General features: G+C 38.1%; 1 protein-coding gene across 4 annotated transcripts in view; it reads left to right on the forward strand.

The window, feature by feature from the left end:
* MYO5B (myosin VB) overlaps positions 1-19,568 on the forward strand; it is a 565,409-nt gene that overhangs the window by 263,384 nt on the left and 282,457 nt on the right. For all 4 annotated transcript variants that reach the window (XM_069104353.1, XM_069104327.1, XM_069104336.1 and 1 more), the window contains one exon: positions 14,520-14,676. In XM_069104353.1, coding sequence (XP_068960454.1) covers positions 14,520-14,676 — 157 coding nt within the window. The remainder of the gene's footprint in view (positions 1-14,519; positions 14,677-19,568) is intronic.

The following is a 19,568-nucleotide window of genomic DNA, read 5'->3' on the forward strand; positions in this document are numbered from 1 at the left end:
CTCTCTCTCTCTCTCTCTCTCTCTCTCTCTCTCTCTCTCTCTCTCTCCCTCTCTCTGTCTCTCTCTCTCCCTGTATACATCTTCATTCTTTACTTAGAAATTCACTGTATTTCTACTAAGAGCAGGTGGCCTGGGTCAATTTTAATGTTTTTTTTTCCTGGAATATTTAGGATCCTCCAAATGAATCATCTTATCATTTGCAATTAAAGATTATTTTATTTCCTCTTTGCCCCTGATTATGCCCTCAGTATCTTTATCTTGTTTTTAAATGGGTATCTCTTGTAGAAAAGATTCTTGTATCAGGTGGGAGGTTGCACTGGATAAGCTGTAAGATTGTTCCTATTTTAAGTTTCTGTGATTCAATGTGTTAAGATCTGATTTCTGATTGCCTTTAATATTTTTGTTAGGTCCACCCTTACATCTTAGAAGCATAAATGGAAATTTTCAACATCATTAATTTAATTACGTTAAAGCCTATCATTTTAAATGTGTTGGATGCTTTATCTGAAAGATCAATTAATAAGGAGTTTGCTTTTTTTTCCCTTGGAAAACTTAACCACCATAATCTTGGTATTAACCAGATTTTCAAATACATACGTGTCTGCCTGTGTCTTTCTGTCTGTCCATCTATATATCCTGAGTAAACAAAAAAAAATCTTTGTGAAGAATAAGTAGCAGATTCTTGAATTAAACTCTTCCAGTCTATTTTTAAAATTTTGGTTTTTGTTCTACATTTCTAATAAAATGTTCTATGCTAATTAGAAAATATTACCATAAATATATTATCAAAACTGTTTGAATTTCTACAAGCACAGAATACTAGTATCCATTAATATATGTAATGTGGTCAGTTACTCAGCAAGCTTTTATTAAGCACCTCTTATGTGTCAGGCACTGTGCTTAGCTCTGGGAATGCAAAAAAAAATGGCATTCACAGTCTAACAGAGAAACAATATGAAAACAACTATGTACAAACAGGGTATAGACAGAATGAACTGGAGCTGACCACAGAGGGAGGCACTGATGTTAAAGAGGACTGGGAAAGGCTTCTTATAGGAGGTAGGACCTTAACTGAAACTTGAAGAAAGCCAAGCAAGCTAGCAGGTGGAGAGGACATGCCATATAGGCTAAGGGGCAACCATTGAGAACTCGGGGAATCAAGAGATACCATGCCAAGCACCAATGAGATCAGCATTATTGGACTGCATGGTGTGTGAAGGGGAGGATAAGGTGTGGGAAGACTGGCAAGGGAGGAATGACCCAGTTTGTGAAGAGCTTTAAAATCTAAACAGAAGATTTTATATTTGGTACTGGGACTGATAGGGAACCACTGGACTTTACTGAATAGTGTAGTGATAAGGTCACATCTGAACTTTAGGAAGATCAAAGTGACAGCTAAGTCGAGGATAGATTGGAGTGGTGAGAGACATAAGGCAGGGAGACCAACCAGAGGGTTATTGTAATAGTCCGGGGCCAGAGGTGGGGAACCTGCTGCCTCGAGTCTGCATGTGGTCCTCTGGGTCTTCAAGTATAGCCCTTTGACTGAATCCAAACTTCACAAAACAAATTCTCCAGGCATTAAGTTGTGCAATTGTGAAATGACTGGTCTTTAGCCATAATAGAGATAAACTTACATCTGCATCATGAATTTAGATGCCAAGGTGCCCAAACTTATTTGGCCTATCACCCTCTTTTTAAAAAATAATTACAGGGCACCAATTAGGTGACACAGTGAATAGAACACTGGCCTGGAGTCAGGAGGACCTGAATTCAAATTGACCTCAGATACTTAATACTTACTAGCCGTGTGACCTCACTTAACCCCAATTGCCCTGCCTTCCCCCCTACAAAAAAAATTTTAAATTAAAAATAATTGCTCAACATTCCCTCATTCCCTCACCCCATAAATCTGCTTTCTTTTAATTCTTTAATGGTTTTAAAAAATTTTGCATCATTTAAAATATTTTTTTAAATGATCTTAAATTTAATAATGTAAATTTGTGGGTTTTTTCCTGCATTGAAATTTTGATGATGTAATATTGCATCATATAACCATATAGTATCGTATTGTAAACAAGTCATTACATGCATATATTCCTGCCAATGTATGCTGGATCTTCCAACAATGCTGGACACACTTGCCTGCCAACGCTCACTTGTTAAGACCTATCAGCAGATTTGACCAATAATTGGTTATAACTTGTATTTTGTGTGTTTATTTGGAAAGTAATGTAATCACTACCCCTTTAATTCTGTTACACAACAAATGAAACATGTACAAACAGTTTTTCAAAATTTTCTTCTCTTCTTTCCTTATATTTCCATTGCCCCCTTATTTATATTTAATGACCCTCAATTGTACCAAAGTCTAATACCGCGCTCCCCCCCCCCCCCGAATTGTTCCTTCACCCCTTAGGGAGCAGTATCTCCCACTTTCGGAACCTATGAACAGAGCGTAAGACAATTATAGTAGTATACATTACCTTCCTGGTGAACTGTAAGAAGAAAATATCTCTGAGCAAAACTATCAGTCTGACTATGAATCCAAGAGGAAGAATCATAAACAGCATTTTAGTAACAGTTACAGCTGAGAAGAAACAGACTAGCATTGTGTGGGAAAGACTGATGATGACTTGCCTCCTAAGCTGTGTCTGTGCCCTCACAAAGAAATCACTATGAATTCAGATTAAGGTGGGAAGGATTGATTGAACACGTAATGTCATCATTGCTATTTTCTTGGATACAAAATAAGAAAGCAAGATCCCTGACTTTAAAGAACACTAGTAACTAATCATGCACACAAACATAAAATACAGCTAACATACATAAAGGGCTCTGTAGACCAGTAGCTATCATTGTTACGTAGATGAAATATAGGCTTCATATCTAAAATTATATTTCTGTGTATGTATGTGTAGGTACAACTATATAAATATATGTTGGTGCATACATAAATACATTCATATATGTATGTATAAAGTGAAAATATTATCAATTATTGACCACATTCCAGGTTTTATGTAAGCCAGATTGAAGTAGGGATGGGGAGATATGCCCTATATATATATATATATTTTTTTTTTTGCTTTTTTGGAGGGGCAATTGGGGTTAAGTGACTTGCCCAAGGTCACACAGCTAGTTTTTTGTGTTAAGTGTCTGAGGCTGGCTTTGAACTCAGGTCCTCCTGACTCCAGGGCCAGTGCTCTATTCACTGCGCCACCTAGCCACCCCCACCTATATTTGGACTAATACAGTATACATGTTAAATTTCAGTGCTCAAGATACGATTGATATATTTCTGAACTTAGAATTTGGAATGACTTGGTTCTAATGCTGCCTTTGAAATAAATTCATTGTGTGATTGTGGGCAGACCATTATACTTCCCTCAGACTCAGTTTTATTAGCCTATAAAATGGGGATTATAATACTAGTAGTAACTTTCCTCATAGACCTAATGTCTATGTTGTACTCAAATGAAGTAACCTATGGAAAGTGCTTTGCCAACTTTAAAATATCATATAAACGTCAGCCAGTGCAGTCAATTAATAGTATTAGCATATCGGTTAGCTGATATCCAGAATTACAGGGGAAAAAAAGATATTTACTCCTCATGTTTCTCTTCACCCAGACTCACAGAATTCAGAGGTCAGTCCTATGTTGTTGTTATTCAGTCATTTTCAGCATGCCCTAATTTTCATGACCCCATTTGGGGTTTTCTTGGCAGAGATACTGGGGTGTTTTGCCATTTCCTTTTCCATCTCATTTTACAGATGAAGAAACTGAGGCAAACAGGGCTGTGACTTGCCCACAGTCACACAGCTAGTAAGTGTCTGAGGCCAGATTTGAACTAAGGAACATGAGTCTTTCTGACTCTAGGCCCAGTGCTCCCAGCACCACAAACTGCTGCACTTCATCATCATTATTATTCCTCGTTTCATTATCATAATATAGCTGACTCATTAGACACTAGCTGAAAAATAAAGTTGATCCAGAGATTAGCCTCGGGCTGTGTAATGGAAATGCAAATTTAAAGATCTTCCCTGCCCTTAGGCTAAAGTGCACCTGGAGCCTGGGGTGGGAGGCTTGTTTTTCAGTAGATACTTCTTGATTGGCCAGTGGGTCCAGAAGGCTGTTACATTCTCTGAGCCAGGAGAAGGCTATATAAGCCCTGATTTGAGGCTTTGTTTTGGGGCTCACTTTGAGAAGTGTTCTGTGATTTGATCTGGATTCTGGGAAGCCGTTGTCCAGAGCCCCCCGGCTTTGAAAAACCCAGATGTTGAAACCCAGATGTTGATTTGGTATGGATGTAATGGTTGGACAGTTTGGAAAGCTGTCTACTTGATCTGTTTCTGTCTTGACAATTCTGCCTGTATACTTTGAAGTTCAGTGTGTTGACCTTTTTCCCCTGAATGAGGTAAACGATATATGTTTGACTGATTAAAGTAAGCTTGTTAACTCATTTTGAGTTGCTTTCCTTTATCAAAGCAGATCCAAGAACCTGTGTTGGCAGACACCCTGGGGATGCTGGGGTGCTTGCTGCTACAGGCTGACTATAGCACATACTTACTCTCTGCTTGCATGGACCCCCAGAATATGATACTTACAATAGACTTTGGAGATCATCCAGTGTGCTCTTTAATTTTATAGAAGAGGGAGTAAAGGTGATCTCCCTCTATAGACTGTGTCCTAAGCCATAGTCTAGATGAGAAAACCCCTGAGAGGTGGCATACATCAAAAGTTTGCACTAGCGCAGTGTGTCCCACCCAAACTATACTATGCACCAATACTGAGAGTTCTACATTTTCTACCATAGCTTTTGAGGACATTCAGAGCCTCAAAGAGCAAGCACTTGCTGTCTTTCTTGAAGGGATAAGGGTGGGAGGTGGGGATGGATGATGGGGTGGAAGATCCAAGAGCCTGAGGGAAAGGCAGAACAGGATATAAAGTTAAGGATAAGCAAAAGAAGAAATTGTTTTAAAAATTCGGCTTTAATGTTAGGAAAACTTTGCAGATGAGTAAAAATCTAAGGCAGTCCAGATCTCTGGCTCTGTAAGCTGTGTGACCTTGGGCAAGACACTTATCCTTTTGGTCCCTCCCTTGCCTTGCATGTCTAATGGAATCTTAGACTCCTAAGGTTCTTTTCAGCTCAAATAGTATCTGATTTTGTGACCACATGAGGGATGGAAAGGGTTCCTCATGGGAGCCGCAAGCCCCTGGAAGCGATTAGTTTTGCTATTGCCTGTGTCATACTGCGCCTAAGAGGTTTATAAATAGAAAAGGAGAATCACTCTGAAGCTGAAGTGAGAAAATGATACTCACTATTAACTATAATAAGGGCTCTTTTCCAGCCTGCATTGTCTATATTTCTTGGTGTCAGAATAGTTTTCCATCTGATAGAGTTTGCAGTGAAGGGATAGAAAAATAATCCTGGCCTGTTGGTGTAAGTCTCCTGCAATACTGATCTGTACCTGAATATCCTGCCAAAGAGAAAGAATCTTAGAAATGACAATGACAGTTGAGAGCAAGAATGATAATGGGGGGGGGGGGGGGAAAGAGCTAGCCCCAGCCTGCAGCAAAATGTGCAGTTGTCAATGTCTGTTTTCAGTGCCTGCCCACCTTCCCTTTCCAGGCTACTTCCCCCCACTACCCGGACCTGAGATTCTCTCTTTTTTTTTTTAAACAAAGATAAGATTTTATTTTATTCCTTTTTTACAACTATCAAAAAGTTACAATTATTTATACATACATATGGGTATGTAAGTATATCTATCTATATCTATCTATCTATCATCTATCTATCTATCTATCTATCTATCTATCTATCTATCTATCTATCTATCTATCTATCTATCTATCTGTCTGTCTGTCTGTCTATCTATCTGTATTCTTCAGACCTAACTCCTTGTCTTTCAAGAAATGCTTAAACTATTTCTCCTTTTCTCACTTCAGAATTATGATACAAAGTTATCTTCCATTACAATAAAATTTTAATATTTTAGTTCCTCTATTTTGTATTCATCTGTATACAAAGAAACAAAATGAAAGGATAAAAAATAAGTCTTAATCTTCAGATTCTGCTATCACATTTCCAAAGGAGCCCATCTCTTTTTCTTCTTCAACTTACTACAACTATAACTAAAAGGATACTTGGCCATAGGCTAAAATTTTTGAAAAAAAAAAAAAGCAAGGCCTAATATTTCTCTTTGTTCTTCCAAATAAAATCTCCTTCTCACTTCCTTTTGCTTATTTTTGTAGATTTTCCAATACTCCTTTCTCTGGATTGTTTATACTTCTTTTTTTTTTTTTTTCTGAGATTCTCTTTATCCCTGGTTTACAATTCATCGTGCGCAACACTGTTCCCAGTCCGGACTCCGCAGCCTTCTCACTGTCTGGTGGCCTAACACTGTTTAGGAGGCTCTTCTCTGCTGTTGATCCTCTCCTATACACATACATCAGCCGCCTTTGCTCTCTATTGGCTGTGAAGTCGAACAATTTTTCATAGAATATGAGATTTGGAAAGTAATTGTCATCCAGTCTATACTCCCTCCTAATGCTGGACACTGGTTATATAAAATCCCCCAAAGTGGTCATCCAGCTTCTGAACATTTCAGTGACAGGGAATGAACTATTTGATGAAGGAGACCTACGTTCTTTAGGACAGAATTTTGAGTTGTCCATAGTCATTCCTGGAATGTGGTTCATGGCATACAAATGGAAATATAGTTCTTGATTATGCCAAGAACATTCTTTATTACATATTGATCTTTTCTCCCGTCTGACTCTTAGTGACTATTCATAACCTGAGTTTTGTGTTATGGGCAAAGGGCTACATGGAAGATAGAAATCAAAGATAGTTACTTTAGATAAAATATATTTACTAATCTTTGTCTTGAAAAAGAAATGACAAGACAGACTTTGTTTTAGGGGGAGGGAGGATGGAGAGGGTGACGATAGGTGTGGATTACTATATACATTGTCATACTTCGTCTGATGCCATTTTGTTTGTTACAAGGGACATCAGTATAGCTCTTCATAGCAGGGTAATATTGAGAAATGATTGTCATTTTTTTTTAAAAAATGTCAATAAAACTTGAAAAGAAACAGGAGGAAGACAAAGGAGAGCAATGAAAAAAGAAAGTGGAAAGTTAGTTTTCTGACTGGCCTAGTCTTGTGATAAAAATTTTTAAACCAAGAGGTGATTATGATTCTATCTAACCCTTCATTTTATATTCAGGAAGAAATTCCAGGATATTCCATGGATTTTCCATTTAACAGTTAAGTTATTTGATTAGATGGTACCTTACTTCTTCCATCTGTAAAATGGTAGGATGAGGTTGTAATTCAAGAGAACAATCATGTAAGTTTTTCATTATTTCATGCCCTTCAGAAAAAAAAGAAGGCATCCAAACTTGTGTTTTTGGACTTTTGTTGTGGTAATTTCCCATATTTGTCCTTAGTGATTAGGAAATTGTAATATTCTCATGATCACACATCAATCACTAATTTTTCTTTTTTTTAGAAAGAACTAAATTAAAAAATACACTAAACATTTAAGCTCAACTGGATATGAATTAATTGTGTTCTATCCATCACAAACCATGTCAAGATAAACATCAATTATCACTTTACTAGACTGAAAACCTCTGGCTATTTATATTTTCCACTTGTCTGCATCTTTGAAAATAGGAACTTATTGTATCTACCTTCACCCATGCCCATTAATTAAGTATAGCTTGAAATCTAAATGGATCACATCTGAAAGGTAACTTTCATGCATATGTATATCTGATATCCTCAAACTTGATTATAGTCTCCTTGAGGGTAGGGCCAGTGGTTTTACTCAGGTTTCTCTCTCTCCTTCCCCAATGCCTAGCAGAGTATTCTGAATGCAGGTATACAGTCCAAAATTAAACAGTACATGTTTATTCTTCTCTTTTCTTTTTTTGCTTTTTTGGAGAGGGAAGGCAGGGCAATTGGGGTTAAATGGCTTGCCCAAGGTCACATGGCTAATAAGTGTTAAGTGTCTGAGGCTGGATTTGAACTCGGGTCCTCCTGACTCCAGGGCCGGTGCTCTATTCACTGCATCACCTAGTTACCCTACATGTTTATTCTTTTTTTTGGGGGGGGTCTTTATTAATTTGTTTACTTTTAGACAAAATTCATTATCACAATTTCCTTGAGTTTCAAATTTTATTTCCCTCCCCACCCCCCCTCCAGTGGCATACAATCAAGTATAGTATCTGCAAATACTTTCACATTAGTCAGGCTATGAAGAAGGATTATATCAGATGGAATGAAGAATGAGAAAGAGGAAACAAAACCAAATAAAAAAAAGAAAAAGAGCAGGTAGTTCACTTCATTCTGGGTTCAAACTCGGTTCTTTCTGTGGATGTAAAATATCTCTCTCCATCATGAGTCTTTTGGGGTTGACTTATGACTCTGCATTGCTGAGAAGAGTCCAGTTTATCGAAGTCACACATACGTTGTGTCTGTAATTGTGTACAAATTCCTCCTGGCTCTACTCTTCTCACTCAGCATGAGTTCATATAAGCCTCTACAGTTATATAAGAAGTCCATTTGTACCTTGTTTCTTATAGCACAATAGTATTCCATAATATGCATATACCAACAACTTGTTCAGCCATTCCCCAATTGATGGGCACCCCCTTAATTTCCACTTCTTTGCTGCCACAAAAAGAGCTGCTATAAATATTTTTGTACATATGGGTCTTTTCCCACTTCTATGATCTCTTTGGGATAGAAGTGGTATTGCTGAGTTGAAGGGTATGAAATTATTAATAGCCTTTTAGGCATAATTCCAGATTGCTCTCCAGAATGGTTGAATCATTTCACAACTCCACCAGCAATGCATTAGTATTCCAATTTGTCCACATCCTCTCCAGCATTTGTCATTTTCCTGTTTTGTCATCTTAGCCAATCTGACTGGTGAGATGTGGTACCTCAGAGTTGTTTTGATTTGCATTTCTCTAATCAATAGTGATTTAGAGTATTTTTTCATATGCTTATAAATATCTTTAATTTCTTCCTCTAAGAACTGCTTGTTCATATGCTTTGACCATTTATCAATTAGGGAATGACTTGTATTCTTATAGATTTGACTCAATTCTCTGTATACTTTAGAAATGAGTCCTTTATCAGAGACATAAATTCTTTCCCAATTTTCCACTTCCCTCCTAAACCTGGCTAGATTGGCTTTGTTTGTACAGAAGCTTTTCAATTTAATGTAATCAAAATTATCCATTTTGCATTTTATAATGCCCTCTAATGTTTGGTCATAAAGTCTTCCCCTCTCCACAAATCTGATAGGTAAACTATTCCTTGCTTTCCAGATTGCTTACAATATCAGCCTTTATACCTACGTCATTCACCAATTTAGATTTGATTTTGGTATATAGTGTTAGATAATGGTCTATGCCCAGTTTCTGCCATACTATATTCCAGTTTTCCCAGGAATTTTTCTCAAATACTGAGTTCTTATCCCAAAAACTGGGGTCTTTGGGTTTATCAAACAGTAGATTACTATAGTCATTGACTGCTGAGTCTTGTGTACCCAATCTATTCCATTAATCTAATACTCTATTCCTCAGCCAGTACCAAGTAGTTTTGAGGACTGCTGCTTCATAGTACAGATTAAAATCTGGTATAGCTAGTCCACCATCTCTAGAATTTCTTTTCATTAATTCCCTTGATATTCTGGACCTTTTGTTCTTCCAAATGAATTTTGTTACTATTTTTTCTATCTCTATAAGGTAGTTTTTTGGTAAACTTATTGGTATGGCACTAAATATTTAATTTAGGTAAAATTGTCATTTTTATTATATTAGCTCAACCCAGCCACGAGCAACTGATATTTTTCCATTTAGTTAGATCTGACTTTATTTGTGTGAAAAGTGTTTTGTAGTTGTGGTCACATAGGTCCTGAGTTTATTTTGACAGGTAGATTCCCAAATATTTTATAATGTCTACAGTAACTTTAAATGGGATTTCTCTTTCTATCTCAAACCACTCCCACCCCCCTTTCGTAGCTCTTTCCTCCTCCTACTGCCTGTAGGATATTTCTATACTTAATGAAGTATGTTATTTCTTCTTCTCACCAAGAGTGACAGGAACAAATCTCATGCAAAGCTCCTCTCCCTCCCTCTTTCCCTCTATTATGATACATTTTGCATCTCTTCTCCATAGAGTCCTATGCTTAACTGGTTGTGTTATTCCCTCCTTGCACCAGAACCAATGAGGGGGAAGCTCATATAATACCCATCTCCCTCCCTTCTTTTCCTCTGCTATATTGTTTTTATGCCTCTGTGTGGTGTAATTTTCCCTTTTCCACTTCATTCATTCCTCTTCTTCCGTTGCAGTCCCTTTGTAGCCCTTAATAAGATTTTTTAAATCGTCATTTTGTGCAATTTATACTCATACTCTCTATTTGTCTATAAACAGTTTGCTCTTATAACAGGTGTGTGTGTGTGTGTGTGTTCCTCGTTTACCTTTCTATGTCACTCTTGCATCTTGTAATTAGAGGTTGAATTTTCCATTGAGCTCTGGCTTTTTAATTGGGAAGGTCTGGAAATCTGTTATATCGTTGAATGATCATCTCTTTTCTTGGAAGAATATGGTCATTCTCACTGGGTAGGTGATCCTTGGTTGCAACCCGAGCTGTTTTGCCTTGCAAAAAATTGTATTCCACTGCCTCTGATCTTTCAGTGTAGAGGCTGCCAAATCCTGTGCGATCCTTACTGTAGTTCCTTGATATTTGAATTGTTTCTTTCTGGCCACTTGAAGTATTTTCTCTTTTACCTAGCAGTTCTTGAGTTTGGCCACAACATTTCGAGGACTTTTCAGTTTGGGATCTCTTTCAGGAGGTGTCCAGTGGATTCTCTCGATTTCTATTTTACCCTCAGGTTCTAGTATCTCAGGGCAATTTTCCTTAACGAGCTCTTGGAGAATGTTGTCCAGGCTCATTTTTTCATCATGATTTTCTGGTAGGCCTACAATTCTCATATTATCTCTCCTGGATCTGTTTTCCAGATCAGTTATTTTTCCATTGAGATATTTTACCTCATTTTCTAGTTTTTCATTCTTGTTGTTTTGTTTGACTAATTCTTGGTTCCTCATAGAGTTATTTGCTTCAATTTGGTTGATTCTAGTTTTTAGCAAATTATTTTCCTTGGTTAGTTTTTGGAGCTCCTTTTCCATATCACACACTTTTCTTTTTAAGGAGCTGTTTTCTTCATTATAATGTTTTTCTAATTTTGCAGTTTTGATTTTAAAAGAATTATTTGTTTTGTCTTCTATCTCTCTTTTTTGGTTTTCTAGATCTTTTTGAGCCCATCTAGGAGGGCTTTCTGTCCTTGGGACCCATTCCCTGTTGATGTTTCCGCTATGGGTGTGGAGTCAACATTGTCTCCCTCTGAGTTTGGTTCCTCCCTCTGAGGATAGTAGGACTCCAGAGTCTTTGTAGTCTGCTTTCTACCCATTTTGAGGCAGGGTCCTAGCCACTCGCTTCCTCTAGGGTTCCCAAGCTTTTACTGTTTAGGGTTTTGCCCTGGGGCAATAATTACTATGTTTTCGGGGGGGGGGGGGGGTTGGAGCAGCCAGGGTTCACTCTGCCATCTTGGTCCTTGGTGGTCCTGATAGGAACTTTTAAAATTTCTCGGCTATGGAGTGGTTGTCCCAGGAGTATTTGCTGTCCCAGACAAGGGCCCTGCATTTGGTTCTTACTTGCTCTTTCCAGTCCCAACCCTTTGGTGATAGGCCTGGTAGTGGCCCTTGTGGTTGGTGGGATGACTTGCCCCCCCTCGTTGATCAGTCCTCCTCCCAGCCTGCCTCTGTGTGCCACACTGTCGCTTCCTGCCATGTTTATTCTTGATGATAATTTTGATAGGCTTTCATTAAAAAAAACCCAACCCTTTTCCTATCACTTTTTCTTTTAAAAATAATTTCTTATCTACATAAACAATATTGAATATCAATACAATCAGTTAAATTCACTTCACAGTTCTTGACAATTAAATGAAATACATTCCTTAAGATGTCATAATAGCTAATTTCATTCCTTAGTCTTTTTTTAAAAAAGTTGTCTGATAGTTTTTTTTCCTTTCCTTTTCTCTCCTCTCCTTTATTTTCTTTCTAAAATCAGAGATTTAGACTATACAGCCGCTCAGGCTCCTTTCAGCTAATATATAAATGCTCTGAATTTATGTGTTGTCTAATTTGTAGCTTTTAATAATAGTAAATAGAATCTTGTGTTTGTAAAAAAGTCCAGCATTCTGGACTTCTTCCTGTTTCTTACGCATGACATTCCATCCTCCATCTCCATGCCTTTGCTTTAACTATCTGCCATGCCTGGAATGCACTTCCTCATCCCATCTGCCTCTTAGGATCCCTTGTTGCCCTCAAAATTAGTTTAAATACCACCTTTGGCATGAAGTCTACACAATTCACCCCTCTCCCCACAGCTGCTGGTGCCCTTCCCCATATTACCTCATATTTTTGTTATTTTTACTCATGGATGTACATTCTGTCCCTTCCCTAGACCAGTGGAGAGTAAGCTTTCTTGAGGACAGGAGCTTTTTTTGTTTCTGTCATTGTATCCCCAGTATTTAGTGTAATGCAGGGCACACAGTAGTTGATTAGAAAATGTTGATTGGTCTGTTGTGTATCCCACTCCACCTCTCTATGGTAGTTTAGTAAAGTGGTAGATGATAAATTGAAAGAAAAAGGGAGTGGTAGAGCTATGTAGATATAGATATGACCTTTATATGCGTGTGTATGCATATATCTATATTGTTTATGTAAGCATATGTCTATATTTGTGTTTAGGTACAAATATACACACATATATATACATATGCATGCATAATCTATCTATATACACATATACATACACAGAGCTTACTTATTGCTACCCATTTGAAAACAAAACAAAACCCTTAGGAGTAATAGCTTTAGCATTCAGCATTAACATAAGAACTAGAATCAAAGAAGTTGTTCAACAAACATGTCTTATGACTACTTTATATAATATCCGATGCTTGACCTGGGAGAAAATAAAGGTAAATAAGACATAATCCCCTCCCTCATGGAGTTCTCCTCGTTCTAACTAGAAGAAGAACTCAGAGATTAAGCCTCAGATATGGTATGATGGAAAGAACACTAGATTTGGAGTCAGAGTGCATGAATTTGAAGCCCAGTTCTGCTAAAGTGTGACCCTGGCAGGCCGCTTAACTTGTGTCATCCTAATTTAATTTATTTATAAAATGAGGATTCATACTAAATGATCACTGAGATTCCTTCCTCTAAACTCTGAGATCATTATTAGTCTAACCTTATCTTACAAATGAGGAAACCAAGTCCCCAAAAGGATAGTAACATTTTTTTAGTGACCTTGAGCTATTAAAAAGCAGACTTTAGGTTTGTACCCATATATTCCATCCTTTGCTTTTTCCAGTTGATTTCTAAGTTGATTCCTAGAGATGAGCAAAACTCATTGTGACATTCATTCATTTGACAAACACTAAGCATTCCCTAGGCAGTATGCATTTTGAGGGTAAGAGCACTATCTGAGCTATTTATTGGGTATCCCAAAAGTCCTTTTTGAACATCTTGTATTTTCTCCAAAGGCCAGAACAGTGTCTTATGCATAGTAGGGGTTTAATACATTGTTTGCATTAATGGGCTAAATTCTGTCACAATGTTCTTCCTTCTGTTTCACCTAAATCACTCATTTCATTTCATTTTATCTTGATCCTCTCCAGTATTTGTGCTATATGGAGATAGAAATCAACATGTTACTCATTGGGACTTTTCATTCATGTGTTCATTCAGCAGACATTTATAGAACACCTCGAGAATGCTCACTAAATGTGTTAGATCATGGACTATTGGGGTGGGACAGGAAGGGGAAAATGACTTTGTGCCTTCAATGAAAGCTCAAGAGTGTTGGAGAAAGCCATCTGAAAATTAGTAAGGAAAAATCAATATGATGTAATATAACCTGAACTACAAACAAATAAATGCTTAGGGGATGAAATTAATTACTTGATCCATGTAGTGTGTAGTTAATTAGGGAAGACTCCTTGGAGTAGGTGAATGTCGTGCCAGGCTGCAGACGTAGTCAGGTAGTTTTCTTATAGCATCAGCTATTGGATACTGCATAAAGGTCTTCAGTGAAGGCTATTCATCAATGGATTCAACTTTTTTTCCTCTTAGGTTTTAATAGGGGACCAATAAAGAGCAAGGCAACAGTACTGTTTGTAGGTGCTCAAAACACCCTTGAAACTACTCTCTTTTTCAAGACTCAAAATGGAAAAGGTTGAATTTTATCTGGACAGATCTGGGGGAATTTGATTTTGAGCTGATCATGCTGCTCAAACTCACCAAGGACATGGAGAAGAGGCCACGAGCCAGGATTTAAAATCTTACAAACACATCCTCTTGACAGATAATGTGTCCTTTAATGGCAGGCAATTGACCATCACCATTTTCCTTGATTTTTCAGAGATGAAAAGAACCAGTCCATCATAGTAAGTGGGGAGTCAGGAGCCGGGAAGACAGTGTCCGCTAAATATGCCATGCGATATTTTGCTACAGTTGGGGGTTCTGCCAGTGAAACCAACATTGAAGAAAAAGTCCTTGCATCTAGCCCCATCATGGAGGTAAAGAGTTCTGAATCTTTCTTGTCTTTCTTTATGCTCCATTTTTTTTCTCCAGCAGCATGGCTTTTGGGTATTGTGATATTATGTGACTCATCACAAGAATCCTTGGAATGTACCAGCATTTCTTATTTTCAAGCTATCTTATCATTAAAAGACATCCATGGACACAAACCACATAGTACAACAGATCAGCTTTTCCTGGTGTATTGTAAATGCTTAATAAATCCTTATTTCCTTACCTTCCCTATCCCCCACACATTCAGGGATGTGTAGTGTGTGTTCCTTGCAAAGATATCAGGTGTTATACTTGAGGTGGATAACAGAATGTTAAATTTGGAAAGGAACCTTCTCGATCATCAAATCCAGGGATTGTTAATTTTCTTTGCATCGTGTAGCCCTTTGTCTATCTGGTGAGGGTAGGGACCCCTTCTCAGAGCCCTTTGTCTATCTGGTGAGGTTAGGGACCCCTTCTCAGAATAATGTTTTTAAAAGCATAAAATAAGATACATAGGATTACAAAGGAAATCCATTATATTGCATTATAGTTATCAAAATATTTTTTAAAACAAATTCACTTACCCCAGGTTAAGAATTCCTAATCAAGTCCAACCCCTCAATTTGACAGAGGAGGAAACTGAGAGAAGTAGCTTAATAAGACTCATTCACTCCTGAATAGTGAGAAGTATCTCTCCTCCACACTCCATCTCCTGGGTGCTTATTGAGTTCTTTCTCGTAGGAAAGCCGTTTCTCATTTTACTGGAGTACAGTAATAAAAGAAAGAAGTAAATTGATGTTACGAGGAGGGGGGGAGCCCCCAGTTTTCTCTTGAGCAGCTGTACTCTTAGAATCCCTGGCTTCCATCAAAATTCAGCTCAGATGTTTCCTACTGCATGAGGCCTTTTCTCATTGATCTATATCCCACCCCAGTTGCTAGTGCCCCCCCCAAAAAAAAACATTGCTTCCTATTTATTCTCTCTGTATTTTGTGTATGTTTATACATTTACGTATTATTTTCCCTTAATAGAATAGAAGTTCCATAAGAGCTAGGATTGTTTCATTTTCCCCTTTGTTATCTCTAGCGCTTGGCCCAGTGCTGGACATATAGTAGGTACTTTAAAAGGTTTATTGATATACTTACTGTTCCACCTGCAGAGGAATTGTCTGTGGATGGGAACATGCTCTGACTCCCTTGGGATGGTTTTTGCTCTGACCAGTTCCAGGATATGACGCCTCTGAGGGATGTGTGCGGTCACTCTATGGTGACGGTGTGTCAATGTGAAGAGGCAGCACAGGTCATTTGACCTCCCTAGTGCCTCTGGATACCAGAATATGATTATGCATTTTTCCCATATCTAGTGTCTGAGTTCCCCAAACCCAGGAGAACATGTAGCTAAAGGGATAGCCTTTGGGGGTATAAGGGAGCAGTCCCTAGAGATGCATCTTGAAATGGTATCATTTATTCATCTGTCTTGAAGAATATCTTTGAGGGAATTATGCTCTGTAAATACATTACTAAGAGATCTTCAATACAGACATGAAATAAAAAAGATCCTTAGGGCTGGGGGACATGGAGGTGAAGGGGACTCTAAAGAGGATGAGACATGATGAGAGACAAAGGAACAGAGATGCAAGGAAATTGAAAAAAAAAACCCAATGCAAAATGATAGCTGTGTGTTTCCATTCTGTTCTTCCCAAGCCCTTTCTTATTGCTAAGTCCTTCCTAAATTCTATTCCACCAACCTTATTTACTCTGACAAGGAAGTTGAAGGTCAGAGTTAACATTTGCACACACACACATGCACACATATACAACACATGTATACACATATGTTTAAATATATGTGACACAATATACATATAACATAGATATGTATAAACATATATACACATATATTTATACATATACATACACACATATTTGCTTTCCTGTTTTTGTCCTGACTGTATTCTGAGGATCCCCTTGCTTTCTGAGCAGTACTTCCCAGTGTCCTTAGCCTGTGCAGTGGGCTCCAGTCCCAGGCACCAAATCATAAATATCATAGTATTGCATATGTGGAGTCCATTTTTCCTGACTGGTAGCTCATCATTTTTACCACGGAGGCACTACTTCCTGCCTTGCATTCTGAGTTAACTGCCCCCTATTCATGACAGTCTGCAGTAGTAAATAATCGTGCGTTTGTCACCTTCCCCACTGTATTCAGTCCCGACTGGGGCAAGCAGGATGTGTGGACTCTTATGTTAGGCCTCTGCTGCATTGTCTTCTCAGCTCAGAGCTTTTCTAGACTCTTCCAACTAAAGGCTGGGACTGACATCCCATTATTTCATACTTGAATAGCAATTAATACAGTAACCTAACTAATGGTATCAGTGCTCACAGTTAGGATCGTTAACATATGTGGTTATTTTGGGAAGTTACAAGGAGAATTAAAAATAACAACAGCAGTAACTTTCTCCCTGGTGACATGCACATGGAAAGAGCCCTAGCTCTGGAGTCAAAGGACCTGGGTTCAAATCCCACCTCTAATGCTTACTAGCCATGTGACCTTGGTCAAGGCACTTAAACTCCAATGGGCAAGATGGTCTATGAAGTCCATTCCAGATAAATATTCAGTTACAATCTCATCATCCTGTGACCCCATTCAGGTGTCAGGAAATCACGTTATAATACAAGCCTAGACCCTAATTTGGGGGGGGGGAGGCATGGAGGAATATGGGAAGTATGAGAAATAATGGGGAACATTATAAAAGTCTTCAAGATTGGGTCAGATTTTAAGAAACAGATTCAGAAGAATGAATGACAGAGAGGCATCAAAAAATAATACAAAATATTTCTTAACATGTATTGTCATTTTTCTTAGACTTTATTGGCAAAAATTCTTTTATAGTGGGTTGGTGCTTGGAAAAAAAAGAATCAAAAAAAAGGATTTTTTCCAATATTTCCTATTTGGCAGTCTCCTCTAATATCTTGACTCATAGCTACTGCCAATTTTGGTAATTCAACAAGCATTTATTAAATATCTATTATGTGTGAGGTCCTGGGGTTAGGAAAGGGAGAAAAAAATGGCTCCTGTTACCAAGAAGTTTACATTTTATTGGGCAATATGATGATTAAATAGATTTTTAAAAATTATGAGGTACTTCGAGGTAGGAGAAAGAGCGCTAACAATTGAAAAAATCAGAGAAGACTTCATGGAGGAGGTGACCCTTGAGAGGAGCCTTAAAAGAAACATCAAGATTCTAAGAGAATGCTGCGGGGGGCGGGAGGCCTGTGTAAATGCAGAAAGTGAAATGGCTACTCTAGGGAACAGTCAGTCTAACTTGCCTGTGACCTGTATTTGTTGAAGGACAATGCGCCACACTGAGGACTTTGGTTTTGTCTCTTCTTTTACTTGTAAAGGGCACTTAGGAGCCCTAGAAAGCTCTGTTGTGGGCAGAGGAATGATATGGGCAGATGCGTGCCACAGGCAGATTATCTTGGCAGATCCGTGTGGAGAATAAGAGAGAGGTGAAGGGAAGCAGTGTAATCCAGTAGGGGTCAGTGAAGGTCTGCACTAGGGTCAGGGCCATGGGGTCAAATGGTGCGGTGCAGTTAGAGTCAACAAGACTTGGCAACTGATTGGATATTGTGTGTGAGGAAGAATGAAGGCTGAACATGAGTTGCTTGTTGACTGACTGACGTCTGGTGATACAGGGCTGGAGTTGAGAAGAAAAATGGGGCTGGCCATATCGATTAGGGAGTAATCTGTGCAGCGATAAAAATTGAATCAATGGAAGCAGTTTCAATGTCCATCATTCAATCAGTTAACATTTATGAAATGCTTACTATCTGCCAGATGTTATGCCAAGTGCTGGGGATACAGAAAGAGGCAAAGGACAATCCCTGCTCTCAAGGACCTCCCAATATAATGGAACAGAAAACAAAAACAAAACAAAAATATATATATATGTATATATATACAAACTGTAGGTATAAATACAACACAGGCATTTGCTCTCTAAGCATTGAGGAAAGAGTAATAGAAGTATTGGGGTGTTCAAGCCAGGTCCCACAGATCAGGAAGTGTCTGACTGTCAGGTCCTTTGGTCTCAATTGAACTCATACATTGATAAAAGTTCCAAAGTCTTATCCTGAAATGGCTAAAGGTACAGCACATCCGGGATATATCACACATATGGGACTGAACCCGGAGGCTAAGGTTCTGGTCTGGGCAGCATTGGTAAGAGCCAAGGAATTAAGTGTATACCAACTTTCTTTTCCCAATTCGTCTTATTTTTTTTTCCTTTCTCTTCCTCTCCTGTTCTGCTGAGTGTCAGAAAGATTTTTTTAAAACCTCCACAAAGTTCAATTACTTATTAAAGCAAAACCTCCTACCTACAAAATTTATTATCTGAAGAATTTTTATTCTTAGACAAGCCGCAGAGAATCACAATGGGAGATTACTGTTGTCTAATTTGATAAAAATAAGTTAATATGTTTGTTCGCATTGGAAATGCACAGGCTGTCAGTGCTATCCAGAGACATTTATTAAAAATATCTGAAACTGTGGTGGTTGCTATCTAAAGAGTTATAGAATCATAGCCCATACTTCCATAAAGTTTATCTAACACATTCAAGACACTCCCAAGTTTAAAAATTTCATAGCAGCTTTCACTTACTACCTGTAGAACCTGAGGCAAGTCAGATTATTCTCTGTTTCTTGGTTTTCTCATCTATAAAATGAAGGAAAGCAGTTGGACTAAATGATATCTGAACTTTCTTCTGGCTCTAAATCTATGATGTATGAATTAGGGTTGTGTCAACTATATCTGTGAGGGAAACCTAGGCTTGATCATATCAGATCATATGAGAGAGAGAAAGAGAGAGAGAGAGAGAGAGAGAGAGAGAGAGAGAG

This window comes from Petaurus breviceps, unplaced genomic scaffold (genome assembly GCF_028583685.1).
Source record: "Petaurus breviceps papuanus isolate PSGF00001 unplaced genomic scaffold, PetGlider_PUasm1.0 131, whole genome shotgun sequence".
Taxonomy (NCBI): Eukaryota; Metazoa; Chordata; class Mammalia; order Diprotodontia; family Petauridae; genus Petaurus; species Petaurus breviceps.